This window comes from Lissotriton vulgaris, chromosome 6 (assembly GCF_964263255.1).
Source record: "Lissotriton vulgaris chromosome 6, aLisVul1.2, whole genome shotgun sequence".
NCBI classification, from domain to species: Eukaryota; Metazoa; Chordata; class Amphibia; order Caudata; family Salamandridae; genus Lissotriton; species Lissotriton vulgaris.
Genome location: NC_141694.1, coordinates 174,231,809 through 174,253,327, shown reverse-complemented (window position 1 = coordinate 174,253,327; position 21,519 = coordinate 174,231,809). Strand labels below are relative to the sequence as shown.

Below are 21,519 nucleotides of genomic sequence, written 5' to 3'. Positions count from 1 at the left end.
AACATCAATAAACCGTCTACTGAGACATTACAAAAACCTATGTTTGCCTACCGAAAAAATAAAAATCTAAAAGACCTAATAGTGAGGTCACGCATGCCAAAAACAAAACCATCTATTCCATCGAGCATTAGAGATCTACAGCCTATTCATGGTAATTTTAAATGTGGAACATGTAAATCATGTCCATTGGCTATAGAAAATGAATCATTCAGCCATAATGGAATTACCATTCGAAACAAAGGGATGACAAACTGCAAAAGTACAAATCTGGTCTATATACTTTTATGCCCATGCGAAAAAGCATATGTGGGAGAGACTTCGCGATCTATAAATACCAGAGTAACTGAACATAGATCAGCAATCCCCACACAAAAAATGGCTGCACCACTGGTATGTCACTATCTGGAAAAACAACATTCTCCAGACGATATACGATGGTATATACTGGAGAAAATTGTACCAACAGCAGGGCTCTGCTGTGATAAAATTAGAAAGAAACGAGAAGTATATCACATTTTCATGTTTGACACCGTAAAAAATGGACTTAATTCTGTAATCCCTTGGGATCAAGCGATTATTTAATACACATTCTGAAAGGCATAACAAGGATATATACATTAATTTTGACCTAAATGCTAGCCCTTCATGCATAGATATGAATATTTCATTGAAATACACATAACAGGTCTTATGAAAACTAAACCACTTCAACAAATGAGGAGGAACTTTTCCCTACATACGGTTTCTTTAAACAACCTCTCTACGTCCCTTCATTATCATATCTTTATCCCAATGCATATATATTTACATTAATATCCTATACTCTTTTTGTCAAACCAGATGTCAAAGTATCCGTTATGATTCACAGAAGTAAGGACTACTTTCCCACATCACCGTTTTCTATCTTGATATAATAACTAGACACACATTTTAGTACAATTCCGCTTCTTTTATTTTTCATTTAAATCATTTACAGTAACATGTTTCGATGCTATTTATCTAAACTTATCAATATAGCTCTTGTTTATTAAATTCATCTTCTAACCTTGTGCCTTTTTCAGAAATCAATTTCCTCTCGTCTTCTAATCCCTTATCTTCTTTGATGATCGTAATTGCTCAACCCCTTTTTTCTAGTTCTATCACCCTTACCGCTTCATGCTGTTATTCGGCACGGATCAGTCCTTCCTTTATCTCAACCCCGTGTTCTATTTCTATTACCCTTACCACTTCATGTTGTCATTCGGCATGGATTAGTCCTTCTTTTATCTCATGACCTATATTTCATCCAATCACCTACCACATATAAAGCGGCCGCATCCTATCACACGGTTGCTTGCATCCAGCGTACCGTGTGCGGTTTTTTGGCGGTCTGCTCCCGTTGTGAGTCCTCTCATACCAGGAGCAGAAACATATTTAACAAAGCCTACGGGTGAGTGCACATGATAATAATACTCTAGGAGCCGCTTTCTATTTTCAAAGACTTTCACCGACGGTCTTTCTATATATATTTAACCAAGTCAAACACTTGACTTTATAGCAAGGCTAGATTTACTAAACTATAGACATCTTCTCCCTTTCTGGCAGGTATGATTTTTTGGTTAGTTCATGTATGTACATGAGTATTTTATAACACACTCGTATATCCGCATCATCTATGCATATCTAAAATATCTGTTTATAAATTATGCCGATTCCTTACTCCAATTATATGCAAAAAATACCCTCTCCTTGCTAGTCAGTAAATCTGTTTTGGCTTCATCTACTATGCTAAACAAAATATAGAGCTATGGTAACTCTTATCCTTTATATACCTGTTGTTTACAGACAACACTTTGACCAGATCCTCCTTCATAGAGTTTCCTGCTCCTGGGACACCATTTCCATTTTTCTTTTAGGTAAATTCTAATTATGGATTAAGTCGAATTGAAAAGTTTCCAATTTTCGTAGAAATGAGTTAATCACATATTTCTTTCTGCCATTCATTTTTAGATGGATAATAAATATTTGTTTTAACAATCAGATACCACTATTACTCACTTCCGGATACTTTATCTACCTTGTTGAGGTAATAATACATAGCATGCCTATTCCCACTATAGATGCAATATATATTTAAAAAAAAATCAATACTAAACCCTTGTTTTTTTTTTCCTATCACCCTATCTTCTATCCCTAGATAAAACACTCATCTCCTGTCCTATATTTTTCATCACCTTGCCATCTGTTCGCAGGAAATCATTCATATGGAGGTAACTATACACTGAGAATAGATTTATTCATTTGTATGTAGATTTATCCACACATGTGAAATATCTGGTTCCTGATACCTTACTATATTCTTGGTTCAACAGATGTCAATATGAGCAACGATCTCAATTAGAGCTACTCCCACTATATTTCCTTTTCTAGAGTCATAATATCATATGACAATTTATAGGACTATATCCTTTTACATTTTAAGGTAACTTTACAATGTTCTTTATGGTCACTGTTGTTTGATTCTATCTCTGTATACAAGTCATCAATACACTAATCGATTTATCTGTGATAACACTATCTATCTGTCTATGCTAAGCCTATACCCATGAGGTGCTTCATTGCACGCGTAATAAAGAGGGATCGGACAAAACCTTACGGTTCGCTGTACATTTTACCTTGTATACAGTTCAAATCCATTTCCATAAGACTCAGTACATTTTAAGTTATCTTAATTGTCATCTGATGTTTATTAAGACTATTCTTACTGTCGTCGTCAATCATATCATACCTCCAGATTTTGAGAAGCTGCTTTTACCGACTGACCTATCTAATCCACGCCACACCAATTTTGAGTCCCTGACTTTTTGAAATTCTGTAAGTACATTTCAACAAACTTACATTATCTATGCTCTCATTATTCTAAGTAACTCCTGGGAACACCGTTCACCTATATGTTACCACTTGGTCTAATTACATGTTCTTTTTACTAAAGGTTTTTATCTATACTGTATTAAATTACACTCTACACATGTAACAAGATATATCTATAGTCACTACTGTTCTGTTCATCCCCAGTCAAGCTATAGGTCTTTACCCCTCATTAATAAAAGTATACTCCACAATATGTAGGTGGTTTACTTTTTAAAGTCCCATGGCAATCAAAGAATATATGTACTAATTTCAGGAAACAACTCTTGTACCTGACATGTTAAAACCGTTTCTGTTCTTGAAAACAATCTACGAATATATAATCAAAGAATGTCTATCATTTGATGTTAACTAATATAGATCAATGATGATCAAGAGGTAAAGGCTAACCACCAACATGTTCTGATATCTATGAAAATGTCAATAATGTAATGTATAAATTCTCAATGTATATAAAATCTGTTATGTCCCTACAAATCCATGAAAACTTGATGAAATACATATGTAGATGAAATCAATATCTACCAATATGATGATCCAACTTTGCTGCCCTTAATGATGTGCTAGAAATGTAAATAATATAAATGTCTGTCTCTAGTCCACTGTACATAGTATGTTTGTTATCATCAATGAATTGTGAGAAATGTAAATAACCTGTATATTTGTTTTCCAGGTTATTGTACTTAATATGTCTGTGTTTGCAATCTTATTTATATATCTTTTTATTATTTATAGAACAACAGACGGTCACCTGAAGAAGGCTCAAGAGCCGAAACGCGCGTAGTGGTGTCTACCGCTTTGCCTTCATCACTTTATATACGTTTCATGTCTATTGATTTTGTATTTTCTCTTATGTATTTTTAATTCAATATTATATAACCAAAACACATAATCACTCAAAAAAACTATATAAAAAACAGTAGAAAACAAAGAAAAGAAAAGAAATAACAATAAACAATAAAGCTATATCAGAAACAATTTATGCTTATTGGTTTCTGTATACAGTTGGACTTAATATACCATTTATTTCAGTTTTTCATTTTCAGAAAACTATAAATTAAATTATTTAACTATTGTTTGTCACCTGGCTATAGACCTTTCCCAACTCTGTTTATTCCCTATGTATAGCAAGTGCAACTGTATTATATAGGGGTCCCCTTTTTCCAAATATGTAATCTGGGATTACCTACATCGGGCCCTCAGTCACCTAATATCTGCGGCCTAAACGATATTAAGAAGAGACAAGCAGTTGCGGTGGGTCTACAAACTTCAGGCCCCAACGTAGTATGTATGCAGGAGACGCATATCGAGGGCTCACAGCTACACCTTTTAAAAACATTGGGGTACAAATTATTCTGCGCTAAAACTCAGGGAGCTCGTGTTAGGGGGTGGCAAACTTAGCTAGAGGCAGAGGTTTTAGCTTCAACCAATGCAAATCAGATAAATTCGGCAGGTGGGCAATTACAGAATGCCAGTTTGAACAATCAGAGTTAGTTGCCATCTACTCAATTTATGGGAGCAATTGTGACGATCCCACCCTGATTAACAAGGTTTCTAGTGAACTTGCACATTGGCCACTACCAGTACTCATCTGTGGGGATCTCAATATTAATTTACCCTCCGATTGGTCAATGAATGATAATTGGGTGTATCATGGGAGGAAACCTAAAGTGTTTAAGGCCCTAAAACATCTATGTCATATGCACGGACTTCTGCATGGGTGGCAGATCTCTAAATCTGAGGATCCTGGTTACACTTTTTTTTCAAACCCACACCGGGTTCATGCTAGGCTTGATTATTTTCTTCTATCACAGACATTAAGCTCTATCACACAAATAGAAACATTGCCCCAAGTACTCTCTGACCACAACCCTATAGTATGCATCCTAGAGCTAACATAAATGGGCCGGAAGCCAAGAAATTGGACCTTCGAGAAATCCCTGCTCCTTGAAGAAGATTCTTGTAATCACATGCGAGCATTGATTACCAATTTCCTAGAAAATAATGTAGGGAGCCCCTCTATAGAGATGGTGTGGGACACTCTAAAAGCAGGAAACTGAGGGGAAACCACACAATATTCAATGAGGGTTAATAAATTGGCCAGAGACCTGTATAAATCGCTATCGGAAAAATTAAAGGGTTCGGAAAAAGAACTCATCAGGGCAACTCATGACTCTTTAACGGTAGAAGAGCTCACCAAAATTCAATATCAGGTAGCAATTGATAAGGCTGCTATTATGAATACATTTACCACTAAAGCGGTTAAAAAAGCCACCGCTCATAGCGAGAAAATTTACGAAGTAAGCAAATTAGTTGGACATCAATTGGCTATACGCATGAGGCAACAAACATCTCAGAACCTCATACGGGAAATATAAGACCCAGTGGAAGGCTTAATCTCAGAAAGCAATAAAATTAGGGAGGTATTCTGGCACTTCTACAGCACTTTATACTCAGAGGAAGGAGGGGCTGATACAGACATTATGAAAGAATACCTAAATCAAGGAACACCCAATAGACTTGCTGAAGAAGATCGAGATGATCTAGAGGAGACACCAGTCCTGGAAGAAATTCTAGAGACAGTGAAGGCCTTGCCCAGAGGAAAGGCAACTGGCCTGGACTCTATCCCTCTAGAGTTTTGTATCACATTTTTAGATCAAATCAAAGAGATTTTCTTAGATTTATGTGTGCACATATGGAACGGGGGACAACCACAAAGGTCATGGTCAAAAACCAAAATAGTAGTGTTCCTGAAGAAAGATAAACCTCCGGATTAGATGGGCTCCTATCGCCCCATCATCTTAATCAACGTGGAGTCAAAAATATATTCCAAATTAATAGCGAATCGTATGGCACCATTAATCCACAAAGTTGTTTCAAATTCCCAGCACGGGTTTGTACCTGGAAGAGGAACCACAGATCACATTCATAGAGCGATCACCCTATTTGACAGTACAGAGGTGACGGGAGACCCAGTGGCGCTTATTCTCCTAGACGCCGAAAGGGCCTTTGACCGGGTCTCCTGGTCATTTCTGTGGCTGGCAATGGGTCATCTGGGCTTTAAACAAGGATTCATTCAGGCGGTACAAAAACTATACACCGACCCTAAAGCTGTAGTGATGGTAAATGGCAATCTTTCCAAAGAACTAACAATATCAAGGGGAACTCGACAAGGATGCCCATGCTCCCCATTGCTGTTTGCTATCTATATTGATCCCTTTATTCATAGTCTGGAATCCAATGCTGGTATTATTCCTATACTGATTCAAGGCTATATGACTAAAACTCTTGCATATGCTGACGATATCGCCATATTAACACCAGATCCGGCATTAGCCTTACCTATAATTGAAACTGAGGCTAAAAACTTTGGTAATGTGGCCAGCTACGCTCTCAACCAGAGTAAAACCCAAGTGGTCCTAAATGATAAATGCACTATGGTAGATCCTCGTGTGACAACAAAAGCGACCTACCTAGGGGTATGTATCTCCTCCAAACTCGATAAAGTGGCCGAATTAAATCTGAGCCCCCTGCTAGATAAAATGCAGAAAGATCTTCGCTGTATGAATAACCTACACTTATCCTTGATTGGTCGTGCAAATGCATTAAAAAAGGTTTACTTCCCTAAACTGCTCTATATGTTCAGAGCAAATAATCTGGAAATTTCCAAATATTGGTTCAAACTGATGGAGCGCACTTTTTCTAGTTTTATTTGGTCCTATTCACAACCCCGAAGAGTCTACAAGCTCTTGACTCTTTCCAAAGAAAAAGGAGGCTTAGCCCTCCCTAACCTTAAGTTATATTATTGGGCATGTATGCTTTCATATAATCATGAACTCTTTTTTTTATTAGATAACAATGAGACAGTCTCAGGGGAAGAGCAACCATCAATTCATCAGCTGGTACTAGGCAATAAGAGCAAAGGCTATCTATAGCGATTTCTCTATGATAGCTACCTCAAAAAGGTCCGCCTAAAGACCTTACTGGGGGTGTTTAAAGCGTGGAAAGCTGTGAGGAAATTACTGGGCATAGGACAACTCTCGCTCTATTCTCCTCTAGGCAACAATCCGGTTCTCCCTGAAATCTTTGGAGGAGCCTGTATTGATAGATGGACTATGGCAGGAATTACACATCTTGGATGTCTTTTCTCAAATGAAGGGTTACACTCTTTTGAAACCTTGAGGGAAATATATCAATTGGAGTGGAGGGATTTTTTTAAATAACTGCAAATCAGAGACTTTTTAACACAAAGGATTAGGGAAAATACGTCATATGATAAAATACTGACAGCAGAAACTTTAAAAAAACAAGAAATTCACAATTGGTGAGATATACTCTCTCTTGTTATCCCTCCTTCCGGACAATCTTGAGAAAACAGCACAGAAGTGGCAGGGAAAATTAGCAATCACCACAGAAGAATTTAATTATGCCTATGATCTATCCCAAACTATCCTTATGTCAACCAAACTGCAAACACAGTTCTATAAAACTGTTTTTTGATGTACTATACCCCTGATAGAATTGCTAAATTGGGGAGTGGGAGGGGTACATGCTGTTTTAGATGTACATTATCTAATGCGGATAGCGTACGCATATTTTCCTCCTGTGCAAACCTATCCTCCTTAAAACTGAGCATTGAACGGTTTTTAACTAATGTCCTTAAAACCGAAGTAGTCCTCTCTAATGAAATGATTTTGCTCGGGGCAACTAATCTCGCTAAACCATCCCCTGGACATGAACTAGTATTTATTGCCATGGCGGTCTTAAGAATCTGTATCGCCTCCGCCTGGCAGAACCCTAACCAACCATCTTTTCAACAGTGGTTCTCTAGACTGTTAGCTATATTTAACTTGAAAATGGCTATTTATAAAAGAAAAGGTAGAAGACGGAGGGCCAGAGGATTGAAAATCTGGAATCCCTTAATTGAGTGGTCCCAATCCCAAGGTAATTCCCTGTAATATAAGGCCATAACCAGCATGATTTAAAAACTGCTAACATTTAATTTGTTATGGTTGTAAATTGTTTGAAATCTATAATCACTGAGATGTTGCTTGTATCTCCCCAAATAGAAGGGAAATGTTTTGGTTGTTTGATTAACTTATTTAGCCATGAATGTATGAGTTATGAATCCAAATTTCCTAATTTCTCTGTGTTTATATGTGAAGTATTCTTTGTTGAACTTGTCTGACTTAGGGGTAGGGTGCTTTGTAAATTAAAAACCCAATAAAGATATTATTTTAAAAAACGATAGCTGACCTGCTTTTTAGCTCTTAGATTTCCTGATTTTTAAAGCTCCATGAATAAAGCTTGTAATGGCATTGATATGCAATTCTGACTCTAGGTATAAAAGACATAACAGACAGGTACCATAAGAATTGACACCAATTGTGTTCAGAACAAGCCATAAAAAGAGTATTCTGGGTTGGATGCAAAACCCACTGAAGAATGAAAAGGGGACAAGCAATTGTTTAATGATACCATCACAGGGACAGGGTAGTAAGCTATTAAACCATTTTCCCTGCTGAGGGGAAGCTATCAAAAAGGGAACAATACCTAATCTTTTTAGATAGAACCTATATTCTCGGTTGATTACCCAAAGTAACAACATTCAATTCCCGCTTCTTGTTTAAATAACAGGATGCTAAAGAAATTTGATTCTGTATTGAAAGAATGCAGATGTTTCTTCTCATTATTAGTGCTACCCATAATTTCTACTCAGTTCTACAATATCTCTTTGAAGAAAACAGGTAAATGAGGTGCTCCAGACTTTAACCCACGGGAGAAAGGGGGCAAATAAAACTGTATCTTCAAAATAAGGAAGCCCAGATTCCAGGTAAGAAATTAAGCTGGGTGTACTCCTTGGGATGGTGAGTAGCCTACAAAGTAACATATTCTCTGTAGTCTGCAATTGGCCGGGCAGAATACATCCCCAGGTTCTTTCCTGCTATATATCCCTCAGGATACACATTTAAGGGCACATGCATCAAAGTTCAATTTTGCAATTACTTGAAATCGTAAAATGCAATGCAACAATAAAGAGTACCAATAGCGATTCTCTAATTGTGATACCTTAAAAATCGCAAACGCAATTAGGGAATCGCTAAGTGTTTGCGCATTGCTACTATCAACTTGAAGTTGATGGTAATTAGCATTTCCTAAATGCACAGTTCGCATTTAGGAAATGTTTCCTGAATGTGCATTAGGGAATCGTAAATTGCAAATCCCTATTTGCATTTGCAATTTAGGTAATCGCAATTGTTTGCAATTACCTAAATTACGACTTTAAAAACCTGTCATGCGTTGAAAACAACTATTTTGTGATCACAAATTCCTGATTTTTACAAATTGCCTTGTTTGCGATCACAAATGTGCTTGATGCATGTACCCCTTAGACCTGTAAAAGGTTGTTAGCTCTTTAATTGGTTTATGACCTAGCTTCTTTGAAAACTGAAGGATTGCCTCTCTTGTCCTCTTTATTTGACAGACTCTCCGGCTCAGAAGTTAATTTCATTTTAAGTCACATGACAACAATACCCCAACATGATTAGAATTCATAAATTCAGCAATTTTGAGATGGGTATGCCTGCAATGTAATGGGGACAAGACAGTCTTTTTGGACCCATAAATCATGGTGTAGGACATTTGAATCCAAACATGAAATTTCTACCAGCTCCCAATAAAAGGTTAGCACTTGTTAAATGTAATACGGTAACCCAATTTTGTTCAATATGAAAGATAGGGCTTACAGTAGTGAGAAGCGAATTAAGGAGTTTTTCACTACTAGGACACATAAAACTTAAATCCACATGTCCTACTTTTCAAATACAATGCCACATGCCCTATGAGCCTTTAGAACAATGAACAAACGGGAGTAAACCTGTTAACCCAGTTGAAACCGGGTAGTAGTTGCAACAAAAACAATGTCTCAACAGGAATATCACGTTGGAGGACAGTTCAAAAATGAAAAAAATCACATAGCAGAGTGAAGAAACATAGGAGACCAACGGATAGTACAAAGGTTGTTATTTGCATATAGAAGCACATGAATACAACTAAATTGCAGTGTCAAGTCAAGTCAAGTCAAAATCCACTTTATTCGGTTATTGAAAATCATAAAAGTATGCTTTTCAATCACATATTAAAATCAAAAGTACAGAGAATAAATAAAAGTATTTACATAATATACAATTCATATGTACATAACACACAGGGTTTGTCAAATGCATACATTTCCAAATTATCTTACAAAATATACACACTATCTATGGGACAATATTTTAGTAACCAGAGGTTCACATTCATATATATATTCAGTTAATTCTTTAAAATTTCTTCGATTAATAAAATTGCATTTAATCAGAAGATGTTTCCCCTACTTGCCTCATCTTTTTGTTGCGAATGAAGCATAGCAGGAAGTTGGCTACCCCAAACATAACAACAGAAGATTCCATTAACTGTAAGTAAAATAAAGCAGGTTTTACTTGTATGAAACCCCTACTTTTCAGCAATGGAATAATAAACTTTTTCCTTCCTTCCGTATAAAAAGGACAAAAAAACACAAAATGCATCGTGTCCTGGTATGAATGACAATCACATTTACAGGGAGCAGCATCCTCTGGTTTGCTCCACTCCCTATAATTTCCCAGTAACACGAGCGATTGATTAAAACGGAATTTGGTGAGTAACCATTGATGAAAGGGTTTGGTGACAATTGTCAAATATGGTTCAATAGACATTGTCAGTATCAACAAATAATAACCCCTTACAGTAGGTTTACAGAGTTCTGATGCTTCACGATCCAGTTCCCTGGATTTTATAAAAATTAGTTTTTACCCAGTTGATATCGGCTTTAATTAAACTTTCTGGGTTGGAGTAAATCTCTGGACGTCCAAGATACCTAAATATGGATTTAATGTAAAACAACCATTTTATTTCTGCCACTTTGTCAAGGGCCATGCAGTCCTTAATAATCTTGTGGTTCAAAGTTAGATTGGGGTTTATCCATGTTCTTATCCATTGTAGGATAGGTGCCATATTCAAATAATCTGAGATATAACCCATCCCTAGCTCAGGGTGTACAGCATAACTGGCGGTTGAGTGGGGAAGACCCAAAAGGGCTCGCAGAAATTAGTTTTCCTCCCTCTGTATGAGGGCTGTATCCTTATAGCCCCATATTGCAGCCCCATACCTAGCAATGGCCACACTTTTAGCTTTGTAAATAGACAGGATTGCCTCCCCCGGTATGCCTCCCAGTCTCTTTGCAAAGCCCAGAATAGCAGATGTTGATCTTCTTACGCCAGCAGCTTTATTTAATTATTGGGGAGCCCAGGTACCTACATCATCAAACACAACTCCTAGATAGGTGAAAACTCTAACCTTAGTTATTATAGAGTCATTGCAGAAAACTGTTTTAAAATACTTTCTTCTGTTCGCTAATGACATGACATGGGATTTTTCCACCAGGTCCAATCTCTCCATAAACTCCCCAAATGAGTCAAGCAGTCGTTGTAAGGCATTAGGTGTTCTCGCCAACAATACTGTATCGTCCGCGTACAGGAGTACAGGGATGGACGTTCCTCCCAAACGCGGAATATCAGCTGTTACAGTCGCAAGAACCTCTTCCAGGGAGTTTATGTAAAGTGTGAACAACATTGGGGCCAATATGCATCCTTGATGCACCCCTCTGCCAGATTTAAACTCAGCAGTGCATTTTCCCTCTTGCGTCATTCTGATTGATGCCGAAAGGTCCCTATGTAACTCAGCTAGAAAGTTCACCAAAGCCTGGTCTAATCCCAGCTCCAGGAGCATCTTCCACAGCTTTGACCTATTGACTAAGTCAAAAGCTGTGGATAGGTCCATAAATGAAAAAAAAATTGAACCTTTTGACGCTACTGTGTATTTGTTGATTATAAGATGTAGATTTAGGCATTGATCTTCTGTGCCTCTTCACCCTCTAAACCCATATTGGGCTTCACATAAGATAGCTTTGTCTGTAGCCCAAGCATTTATCCTGGCCAGTATTACTTTTCCCAATATTTTGATTGATGAATCAATCAAAGAAATCGGCCGATAACATCTTGGGTCCCCCCTTTGTCCCTTTTTAAATACTGGTATTATAATAGAACGGGACCAGGTTTTAGGGAGAATGGCCGGGGTAGAGCTTGCTGCTAAATTAAAAACATTAGTGAGTATTATTGACCAAAGGTCAGGATTGGCTTTATACATATCAGGCGGTACCGCATCTGGGCCTGGTGCTTTTTGCCCCGATGTTTCAGCTATTGATAACTGTACTTCTTTAATAGTAAAACTCTGTACAGTCCCCACTAGTTCTTTAGAATGTATCTCGAAATTGTCAAGTTCCAAATTACTTCCGTAAATAGTCTCAAAATGGTTTAGCAATTCCCGTTCTGTAATGTTAACTTCTAACGGGGCATTTTCCACCCCATTAAACAAGGGAGCATTTACGATGGTCCAAAATTTTGAACTATTCCTTAGGGTAGCTTTATCATATAGTGAGTCCCAAGCCTCTTTTTTTTATTTCATTTTTACGAGTTTGTAGTATAGTTTTGTATATTCTCCTTAAAGAGGAGACCTCAGTCTTGTCTCTAGGCTTTTTATTTAGAGCATGCAGGAGCTCATTATGAATTTTAGTGCAGTTATGGTCAAACCATCTCTGCACCAGGTTGGGTTTCTGTTGTCGCTTCACCGTAAGTTCTAATGAGACCTGATGACAGATTGTCTCAAAAGATGCTATAAGATCCCCCCCAAATCTGAGTGGGTCTCTACAGGTGTTAATTTCATTCCCCACCTTAGATTTAATTGTAGATAGGAACTCCTCAGGTATGATTTTATTCCATTTTAGTCTCCTCCCCTGATCCTTGGTTACAACCTCGGTAATTACTTTAAGGGTGTCTGTTTTGTTAAAAGAAAGTGAAGTATTATCCATTTGCAGCACCACTGGGTTATGATAACTAATCGTAGATTGAATGGCATTGTAAAATAAAACGTAACTTAACAATCCAGGAGATAAAAACATATAATCAATAATAGTTTTGCTTTCCCTTGCGTTATATGTGGGAATCCGATCCTTTATATCAGCGAACCCAGGTTCGAACAGGTCTACCTCTGTGAGTAGATCCTCCAGGGCAGCTCCCTTTACATTATGTTTGAAATGCTGATAAACTGAATACGCTGGGTAATCTAAATCTAGATACTGGCAGTTTAAGTCACATAGATGAACATTAAAATCACCCATTAAGATGACATAGAAAAAAGTGGTTTGAGCTTCTTTATAAGAGGATAAACATTTTAGTAGTGAATGGATATGCTCATTTGGATACTCTCCCTGTATTGCGTTATAGAAATTAATATATACAACTTTGTTATTGTTTGGCATTAGAACTTCTATAGCTAAGATGTTAGGGGAGGTAGTGTTAAGCTCTTTCACTATACCTAGTATGTTAACCGATATTAAAAACATCAGTCCTCCTTTGTCTCTTCCTGATTTGGATGTGCGGGCAGCTTCAGAGTATGAGGTATACCCATTCACCCAAAAATTGCACTCCCTATCCCATGTTTCTTGCAGCGCCACTATATCATACTGCTTCAGAAATTCAATCCATACCTTATTATCCCTCTTAGAGCGTAGTCCTGCAATATTCCAGCTCATGAGCATTACAGGAAGCTCCCTTCTTTCCTGGTGTACTATAGGACTTTTAGGCAGGTTTGTTGAACGTTCTTGTGTCAGTCAGTCAATATCACCCAAATGGGATAAAGGTGTAAATCTATTTGACGTATCGATGCCCCCAATAATCACAGTAGTGTTGAGATTACATGATTTTGGAAGTAATCCAGATTTTTGGGTGGCCCAACTGTTTAAGGGTGCTGCCTGGTTAACTGGATTTCTTACTGTAGCTATTCGCCCATTCTGCTGTGTACTCCTCCTATGTAATTCTGGCCGAGGATAAAAGAACCCTAGTGGTAGTGCTCATATCTCTCCCTCTTGTATGAGCATGTCCGTTGCATCCCAGAAAAACCGGGATGCCTCAAAGGGTCTATTAAAGTTCACAATGAGACAATCTCCCTTAAGGTTTTTTTTGGTGTTTCCCACCCAACTCACCCGTCTCCCCATATTTATACTGGCAGAGAGATTTTTGCCACCCGTGCAGTTTTCATCGCACACGACCTTGATGTTTCTTAGCAGGATTTCCTGTGTCTCTACCTCACCTGGTTTAAGAGGGGATACATTTACTAAACTAGCCACATATGGTGTGGCCTCTGGGGGTAGATGAATAGTATGTTTATATTCCACATCCCTGTTCTTAACATGCTCTCTCTCAGCTATAAGGATCTCTTGGTGAGAGTGTGAACTGTCAGGAACAATAGCTATCCCCTGGTCCTCAAGACCCTTATCCTGGCCTACAGATGTTATCCCACTGTGTAACATAGGTGAGGAGGCTGGGTTCAGATGGGTCGATGCCATACAGTCATCTGAAGTCCCCTTTAACACGGAGTGCTGGGTACCTGGTTTTTTAGTCAGATTGGAATTGACAGTAGTTAAAGGGGGATCTTTTAGAGCCAGGAATGTATTTATACGTTCACATTTTTTCAGAATTTCTACTACACACTCTCTTAGCGTTTCAGTAATGTCATTGCAAATCTGGGTCAATATTGTTTCCAGTTTTTCAGTGAGTATATCCTCAACCATGTCTCTCATAGAGGTTTCAAAATGTCTAGATATAGAGTGTCCTTGTTTCGTATTAGCTGGGGTAGGTATTTTAGGCTTTTTAGTCTGCCTCTTTACGTGTTTCATACCTGCATTTGTGGCCTCCCCAATAGGCCTTTTGGCAGTGGGAACATTTACGGCCACTTCATCCTCACGACTAAATGTGACTTGCGGAGGTAAAATGTCAATCACTTTATTAATACAAATCATAGGCTCTGAAGGAATAGGCTGTTTTTCAATTAAAGGTGATCCAGATGGCTCTAAGATAGAGGTTTCAAGTCCCAGCTCTCGTTCAGTGGTTGCAATTTCTTTATTTAGTTTGCCCACAGCAGAGGTAAGGTAAGACAATATATTTGTAGGATTGGTAGAGTTGCGTGGGACTTTAGATTTTACAGCGCCTGCATTGGCAGAAGTTTTTAGCTTGCGCTTACCCATTTTGATTGAAGTTTCTCAGGGGGGTGGCCCGTCCCGTCCCTTCTCGTCCCCTGACGGCCACAGACGGCCCGCCCTTTGCCCGGGCTTCGCCCGGTGACGCCCGCGCGCGCTCCGCGATGCGAGGGCCCTCACTGATTATGAGCGCCTCCAGGCGTGGGCAGGGCGTCGGCAGCTTCCTGCCGCAAGTGCTGCTGTGACCTGTAGTCCCCTCCACTCAGCGGCCGCGCCAGATGTCAGGAGGCTAGCGGCGGCGGGGAGGGACCGGCCGTGATGCAGGGAACTGGCTGTGGAGCGAAGCAACCCCCGCAGTCTGTCAGCAAAGCAAGGTTCCTGAATGCAGCGTCTCCCGCGAGTAAGTTGCAGCATCTGTAGATGACCCCCGCTCTGTCAAGGGCCCCCGCTGATTATGAGCGCCTCCGGGCGCGGGCAGGGCGTCGGCGGCTTCCTGGCGCAAGTGCTGCTGTGACCTGTAGTCCCCCCCACTCAGCGGCCGCGCCAGATGTCAGGAGGCTAGCGGCGGCGGGGAGGGACCGGCTGTGATGCAGGGAACTGGCTGTGGAGCAAAGCAACCCCTGCAGTCTGTCAGCAAAGTAAGGTTCCTGAATGCAGCGTCCCCCGCGGGTAAGTTGCAGCGTCTGTAGATGACCCCTCAGTGACCATAACAACCAAATGTGTACTGGCAGTGTAGTAGTGAGTGAACGGCACAGTGATACATGTGATTATAAAAACAATATGAGGCGGCGCAAGTAAAAGGAGGTTTGGTGAAGGTCAACACAAATGTATTTACAATTACAAACAAAAATCCGTTATTGACCATTAAGCGGCCACAAATGGAATTGCAGGGTAGACGGCGTTTCAATCTCTATGACTTGAGGTCATCATCAGGACAATGGTCCCATGAGTTAAGTATAGTGCTCTATATATTCAGGAAAAAATGGGGGGGTGGGAGGGGAAGGGCGAGAGAAAGGGAAGTCAATTAGGAATCAAAAACCAATAAGCCAAGTAGAAGAAAGAAAGAAACAAGGGACAAGGGTTGATACCTGTCAGGTACGGAGGTAAGTATTGCGTTTGGATTTCTGTGGCAGCATCCTGGGAGTGTAATCAACCGTAAGGAACTGATTTAAGAGATAGGGAAAAGGTAGGCTAAGGTCATAAGTCAAGTAGGCAAACCTAGAGGAGCGGGGGAGGCAGAGGGAAGGGGGGGCGGGAACTCGTGGTATGGGTAGGGTAGTACCTGGTTAGTGAATGAATATGGACTCACCAAGAAGGGTCCAACGTTGCAAGTACCAAAGGAGCAGGATATAAATTATCACTCTGTAGGGGAAGGAGAAGGAGACTCGAGTGAGAAAACACAAGTAAGGGCGATGACCGAGTGATATGCTTATCTGCGGTCAAGGAAATGATGGGCTTACCATGGTAGGGCTCGTAATGCAGACAGAGGTTTAATTTTCAAATCTGTTCGGGGGAGTCGGCAGGGTCAGGCTGTGCCCCGGACGAGTAAAACGTCTCCGGCCTGCGGGCTCGGGTTTCCGGCTATGACGGTCCATGTGGTCTATAGAGAATAACTACACCTTAGATATACATGTCTGGTGCCCCGGGGGGAATGTAAATGTAAAAGGAGGGCTGCATAAAATAATGTATGCGCGCGTGTCAAAACAAAGGAAAGAAACACCGAATGCCAGTGACATTATTTACATATGTGGACTTCAAGGCATTAGAGGCATAATCAGTCAAAAAATCCAGGGACATATAATACATTGTAAATAATGCTGAGAAAAACTGCAATTTCAAATATTGAACGACAATGACATTGGGGTAGATACTTAGAAATACTAAAACAGGGGTGAGGGCGGGGGAAAGTTGGGAGGGAGGGGAGTGGAGGAAGGTGCTGGGAGTGAGAGAAGGGAAAAACATTTAGATCTGCCCATGAATTAACATATTTATGTAAACACAGCAGAGAGGCAAGACACCAGCAACATTGTATACAAAATACATCAGGCTCATATGAATACATAGTTGATTAAATAAATTGATGGAAAAATTGATAAAAAAATTCAATTAGCTCAAATGACAATACGCAGTGGGTCAAGGCAAGAGTAAATAAATCGAATAGAATTAGATACAGGTCTAGGGTCATGGATTGCCAAAGGAAGCAAGGCTCTATATATCCAATGGTCAGGTAGAATGGACACAGACACAGGCTTGGGGCAAATGTCCTGCAGGGTTTTATGATACAGCGATCACTGTATTCCACTCGTCCAGAGAGTTAAGCCCTTAGGCTACAGAAGTAACTTATGTGATCCATCTGCATTCACACTTATTTAGCAAGGTTTGAAGGTTGCCACCCCGAATAGGTAGTAGTGGGTAATCTATTACCTGCCAGGTCATGTCTGTTTCCGAGCGGTTGTTCTCCTTTGTTATGGGTTACCAGCAGCGCAGTAGTGATATTGCATCTGATTCGACTTTTATGCTGAGAGATGCGATCCTTCACCATTTGGGTAGTTTGGCCTATGTAAAGTAAATTACATGGGCAACGGATTGCGTAGATGACATATTTAGAACGGCAGTTGGAAAATTGCTTGAGCTGGTAGGTGCATTTATTAGTTACAAACACTTTTGCGTTACTGGTAAGGTAAGGTCACAAACATTACAATTCTGACATTTGAAATGGCCCAAGATTGGTAGGAGGCCCCATGACGTGGTGACACTTTTGAACTGTCCTCCAACGTGATATTTCTATGAGCCTTTAGGGCCTACCTTAGGTGAGAGTTCTGTGTATTAAAATAGACGGTTTAGGCCTGTCAAAAGGTTTCTTTTGCAAGGTCAAAAAGGCAGATTAAAACCGCAGTACAGGCTGCAATGGCATGACGGAGACAAAAAACCTAATTGTAAAGTCACTTTAACTTTTGGTCTTTCAGTGAATTTGTGTGGGGGGGTTTCCTTACAGTGATATTTTATTATACATAACATCAATCCCACCATCTGGGGGCATGTAGTATCATATATTAGGGTCTTACAAGTGCCTATCAGGTGCAGGCCAATTTTACAATATTTTAGGGAGAAAGCACAAACACTTTAGCCCTGGTTACCAGTACTGAAACCAGCACAAACATATTCACTAACACTGGAGGGGTAAAGGCAAAAGGTTTGGAAGTGTCCCTGCAGAGAGGGACAGGTCCAACACTGCACATTCAATATAGTGCTTGATTTGTGAAATAACAAGTGCCACAGCCTAAGATATTTCAGGGGAGGCCACTGTTGTTGGCACCACCCATTGCCATTGCCAGTGCTGTCCAATGTAATTTCCAATGCTGCCTACTGTTATCATGCTATAACGAGTGGGAGAAAATGTCACGGATAGACAGGCTTTGCCACCATGTGGTAGTAAGTGCTAAACAAATGCCAGTGCTAAGAATTAAGGGCCTGATTAGAGTTTGGCAGGTGGTTTATCCCATCTCAAATGTGACAGATAGCTGGTGAGGGAAATCAGTCACCTCCTCTCTGCATACCATTTTTCTTTTCTTCTCATATCAAACTGAGTGAGTCCATTCTCCCCATCCGGGGCGTATCATGTTCAGGATCAGGTGCACTGGCTCACCGCAGTGATGTGCATCATTATGTGCAGAGTAATATAACGCATGCAGATGGATGGGATCCCTCTATACTATGCTCACACATCTCTCAAAGCCCTAAGGTTCAACACTATTGCCAGGCATACTGGCAAAAGACTTTCCCAAGGTACATGCTCAGTACTGCTGGAGGTGCAGTCCTACAACGCATTCTCATATGATACTTAAATCTATGATTAACAGTAGTGGTGGGTGCCGGTAAACTCTGCTACGCTGTGTAGGTGGAGTTTCTGCCAAACTCCACCCTCCAAGGGGAGTGCAGAGTGACAGAAACTCCATGAACTCCGCCGGTGAAGCGGAGTTTACCGCCCGCTGCTAGTGATAAAGGATTTTATTTACAATATAAATCATTTGTTGATCGTACCATACAGATTTTAGGAATTGTAGAGAGTTCTAATTTGATTTTATCCTGTAAAAAAGCCTTCTGCTATGATTTCATGAATCATTTTTGGGAGAAAACTGTTTTCTCATGACTGTCTAATAGAGGTTATGGAAGGTGCTTCAGAATATACCATTAGAACATATTTTCTGTAAATTTACACTATCTTTCTCAGCCATATGATAATTAAGTCTGACATTATCAGTAAGACATATACTTTCAAAAGGAGCATCTTGTCAGTTGATTTCCTTATGTTCCACTGCAGTCTCCCAGAGTGTTCTGAAGAACAATTAGAGAGCTAACAGTCTTACTCCTGACAAACATATGGTACACCAGAAGCCATCTTGATTGAATACAACTGGTAAAAATTCAAACACTTAATTTTGAAAGGAACACATTTAGGGGATTCATTTTGTCGTAAAAGTTACAGTTGATGTTGTAGAAGTAAAATTAGGACACATTTTAAGTGAGTTCTCAAGTATCTTCTCTTCTATTTCATTGAAACATTCTGACATGTAGACTGAAGCATGCACTTTCAACACCAGCAGCAGACTGCCAGTTAATGCCCTGATGATCAGCAGCTTTACTACAGTGCTTTAATGAGCAGGTTTGCTAACGTTCTGAATTTATGCCAAAAGTGATGGAATCAAAGTGAAAAACTGAAAGTATTTTCTATTGAGGACAGTTCACTAAATGAGGAAATAAGGGAGCTTCATAATAAATAAGTCTCCCAAGATGGCCACCAGAGAAATAGGAGCCAACATGTAGCACAACTATCACCCAAATTTAGCCAAAGTATAGCCCAATGACAGCAGTGTGCAAAACACTATGAGAGGATATGTGAATGGCTGTATCAGTGGCTAAGTAGCTGTGTGAGTGGCTGTGTAGGTGAGTGACTGTGAGTTGCTTTATGGGTGACTGGGTGGTTATTTGAGTGAGTGGTTGGTTAACCTATTGACTGTGTGAGTGGCTGTATTGGGGAGTGAGTGTCTAAGTGAGTGGATGTACAGGTTTGTGAGTATGAGTCAATGCTTGTATGAGTGTGTGAGTAGGTGTCCGAGTGGTTGTATGGGTGAGTGAATGACTCTATTGAGAGGTGCCTGAATGGGCGAGTAACTGGGTGTGTGAGTGGTTGTTTGGGTGAAGAATTAGTGGGTGTGTGAACATTTGCATAGGTGAGTGAGTGCTGTATGAGTAGTTGTATGGGAAATGAGTGGCTGTATGGGCAAAAAACTGGGTATGTGAGTGGCTCTATGGATCAGTGGGTGGGTATGTGAGTGCTTGTATGGGTGTGTGAGTGGTTATATGAGTGGTTGTGTGGGGTTGTGAGTGGATATGCAAGTGATTCCAAAGTTAAAATGACATTATAGTTAGGTGAAAATTTCAGTCCAAACTTAAGTTATAGTTCTCTCTAGTAACAATAACTTGTGGCCCTAGGTAACTATAACTCGCCCCCCCCCCATGTCTTATCATCAAGGATGTCATTTTAGATGATGCAGCGATATTATCAATGATGTCATAGGACATGTCATGTCTGATGTAATATAGGAGGTAATTAGCAGTGCATGGCAAGGGTGGAAGATATAGTTACCTTAGGGCACAAGGTAGAGTTACTAGGGATAACTATAACTGTTGAATTGGAGTGTTTTTCTTTACAAACTATACTTTGACACTGAAAATGTTACCGAACTTCAATGTCACTTTAACCTTTGTTTTTTTTCAGAGAATGTATATGTTTTTTTTTTTTTATGAAAAGGAATATATTTTATTACCAAATGTAAAGCCAAATCCTGTGCACAGTGGGTGGTTGGCAGCAGGGCCTGGCAGCAGGCATACCCATAACTTAAGACTTTATTACCTATGTATGTATTTATTTATTTGGTGGTTTTTAAAGTGATGTCTTTTCCTGCCTAAGGGCGTAGGCAACAGATTGGATAGTCCCCCAAAAAGTTTTATAAAAAATAGCAATTTAAACTGGGGGTCATTCTACCTAGCTCCAGTTTCCCTTCCATGACACTATTAGCTTAGAAGTTGAGATACAGACTTGAGGTACTGATAAAAATGGAAAACAGACAGAATAGTGGAATATTCAACACAGACCTTTAGAGTTAGCATGGTTTAGATGTTGAAATGCAGCTCTGACAGAAGGTATGTTTTTCTAATCGTGAATTAATATTTAACAATCTTTAGCAATACCATTAATTGTCCTTTGTGAGGCAGGACTGTGGTTAAAGTTGCATTTTCGAATCCAAAATTCTGAAATGCCTGCAGCGTCTTCATTCCATGTCTAAGTAAAAAGACAAATACAAATGTAATTTTTATTCCTTTGTTGTATTTCATGTAAAAACAATTCAGAATATTTAACAGGACGACTTTGTTCCATACACTGGACAAGTACAAGAAACCAGTCTTTCTAATGAGGATAGCTACTCAAGTCCTGTAGC

The 21,519-nt window shown here is 39.7% G+C and overlaps 1 protein-coding gene across 1 annotated transcript in view; it reads right to left on the bottom strand.

Annotated features, from left to right (window-relative positions):
* Positions 1-21,519, bottom strand: part of LOC147706973 (cysteine-rich venom protein-like) — a 422,922-nt gene that overhangs the window by 320,099 nt on the left and 81,304 nt on the right. Inside the window, exon 3 of the mRNA XM_086925609.1 lies at positions 21,272-21,362. Coding sequence (XP_086781735.1) covers positions 21,272-21,362 — 91 coding nt within the window. The remainder of the gene's footprint in view (positions 1-21,271; positions 21,363-21,519) is intronic.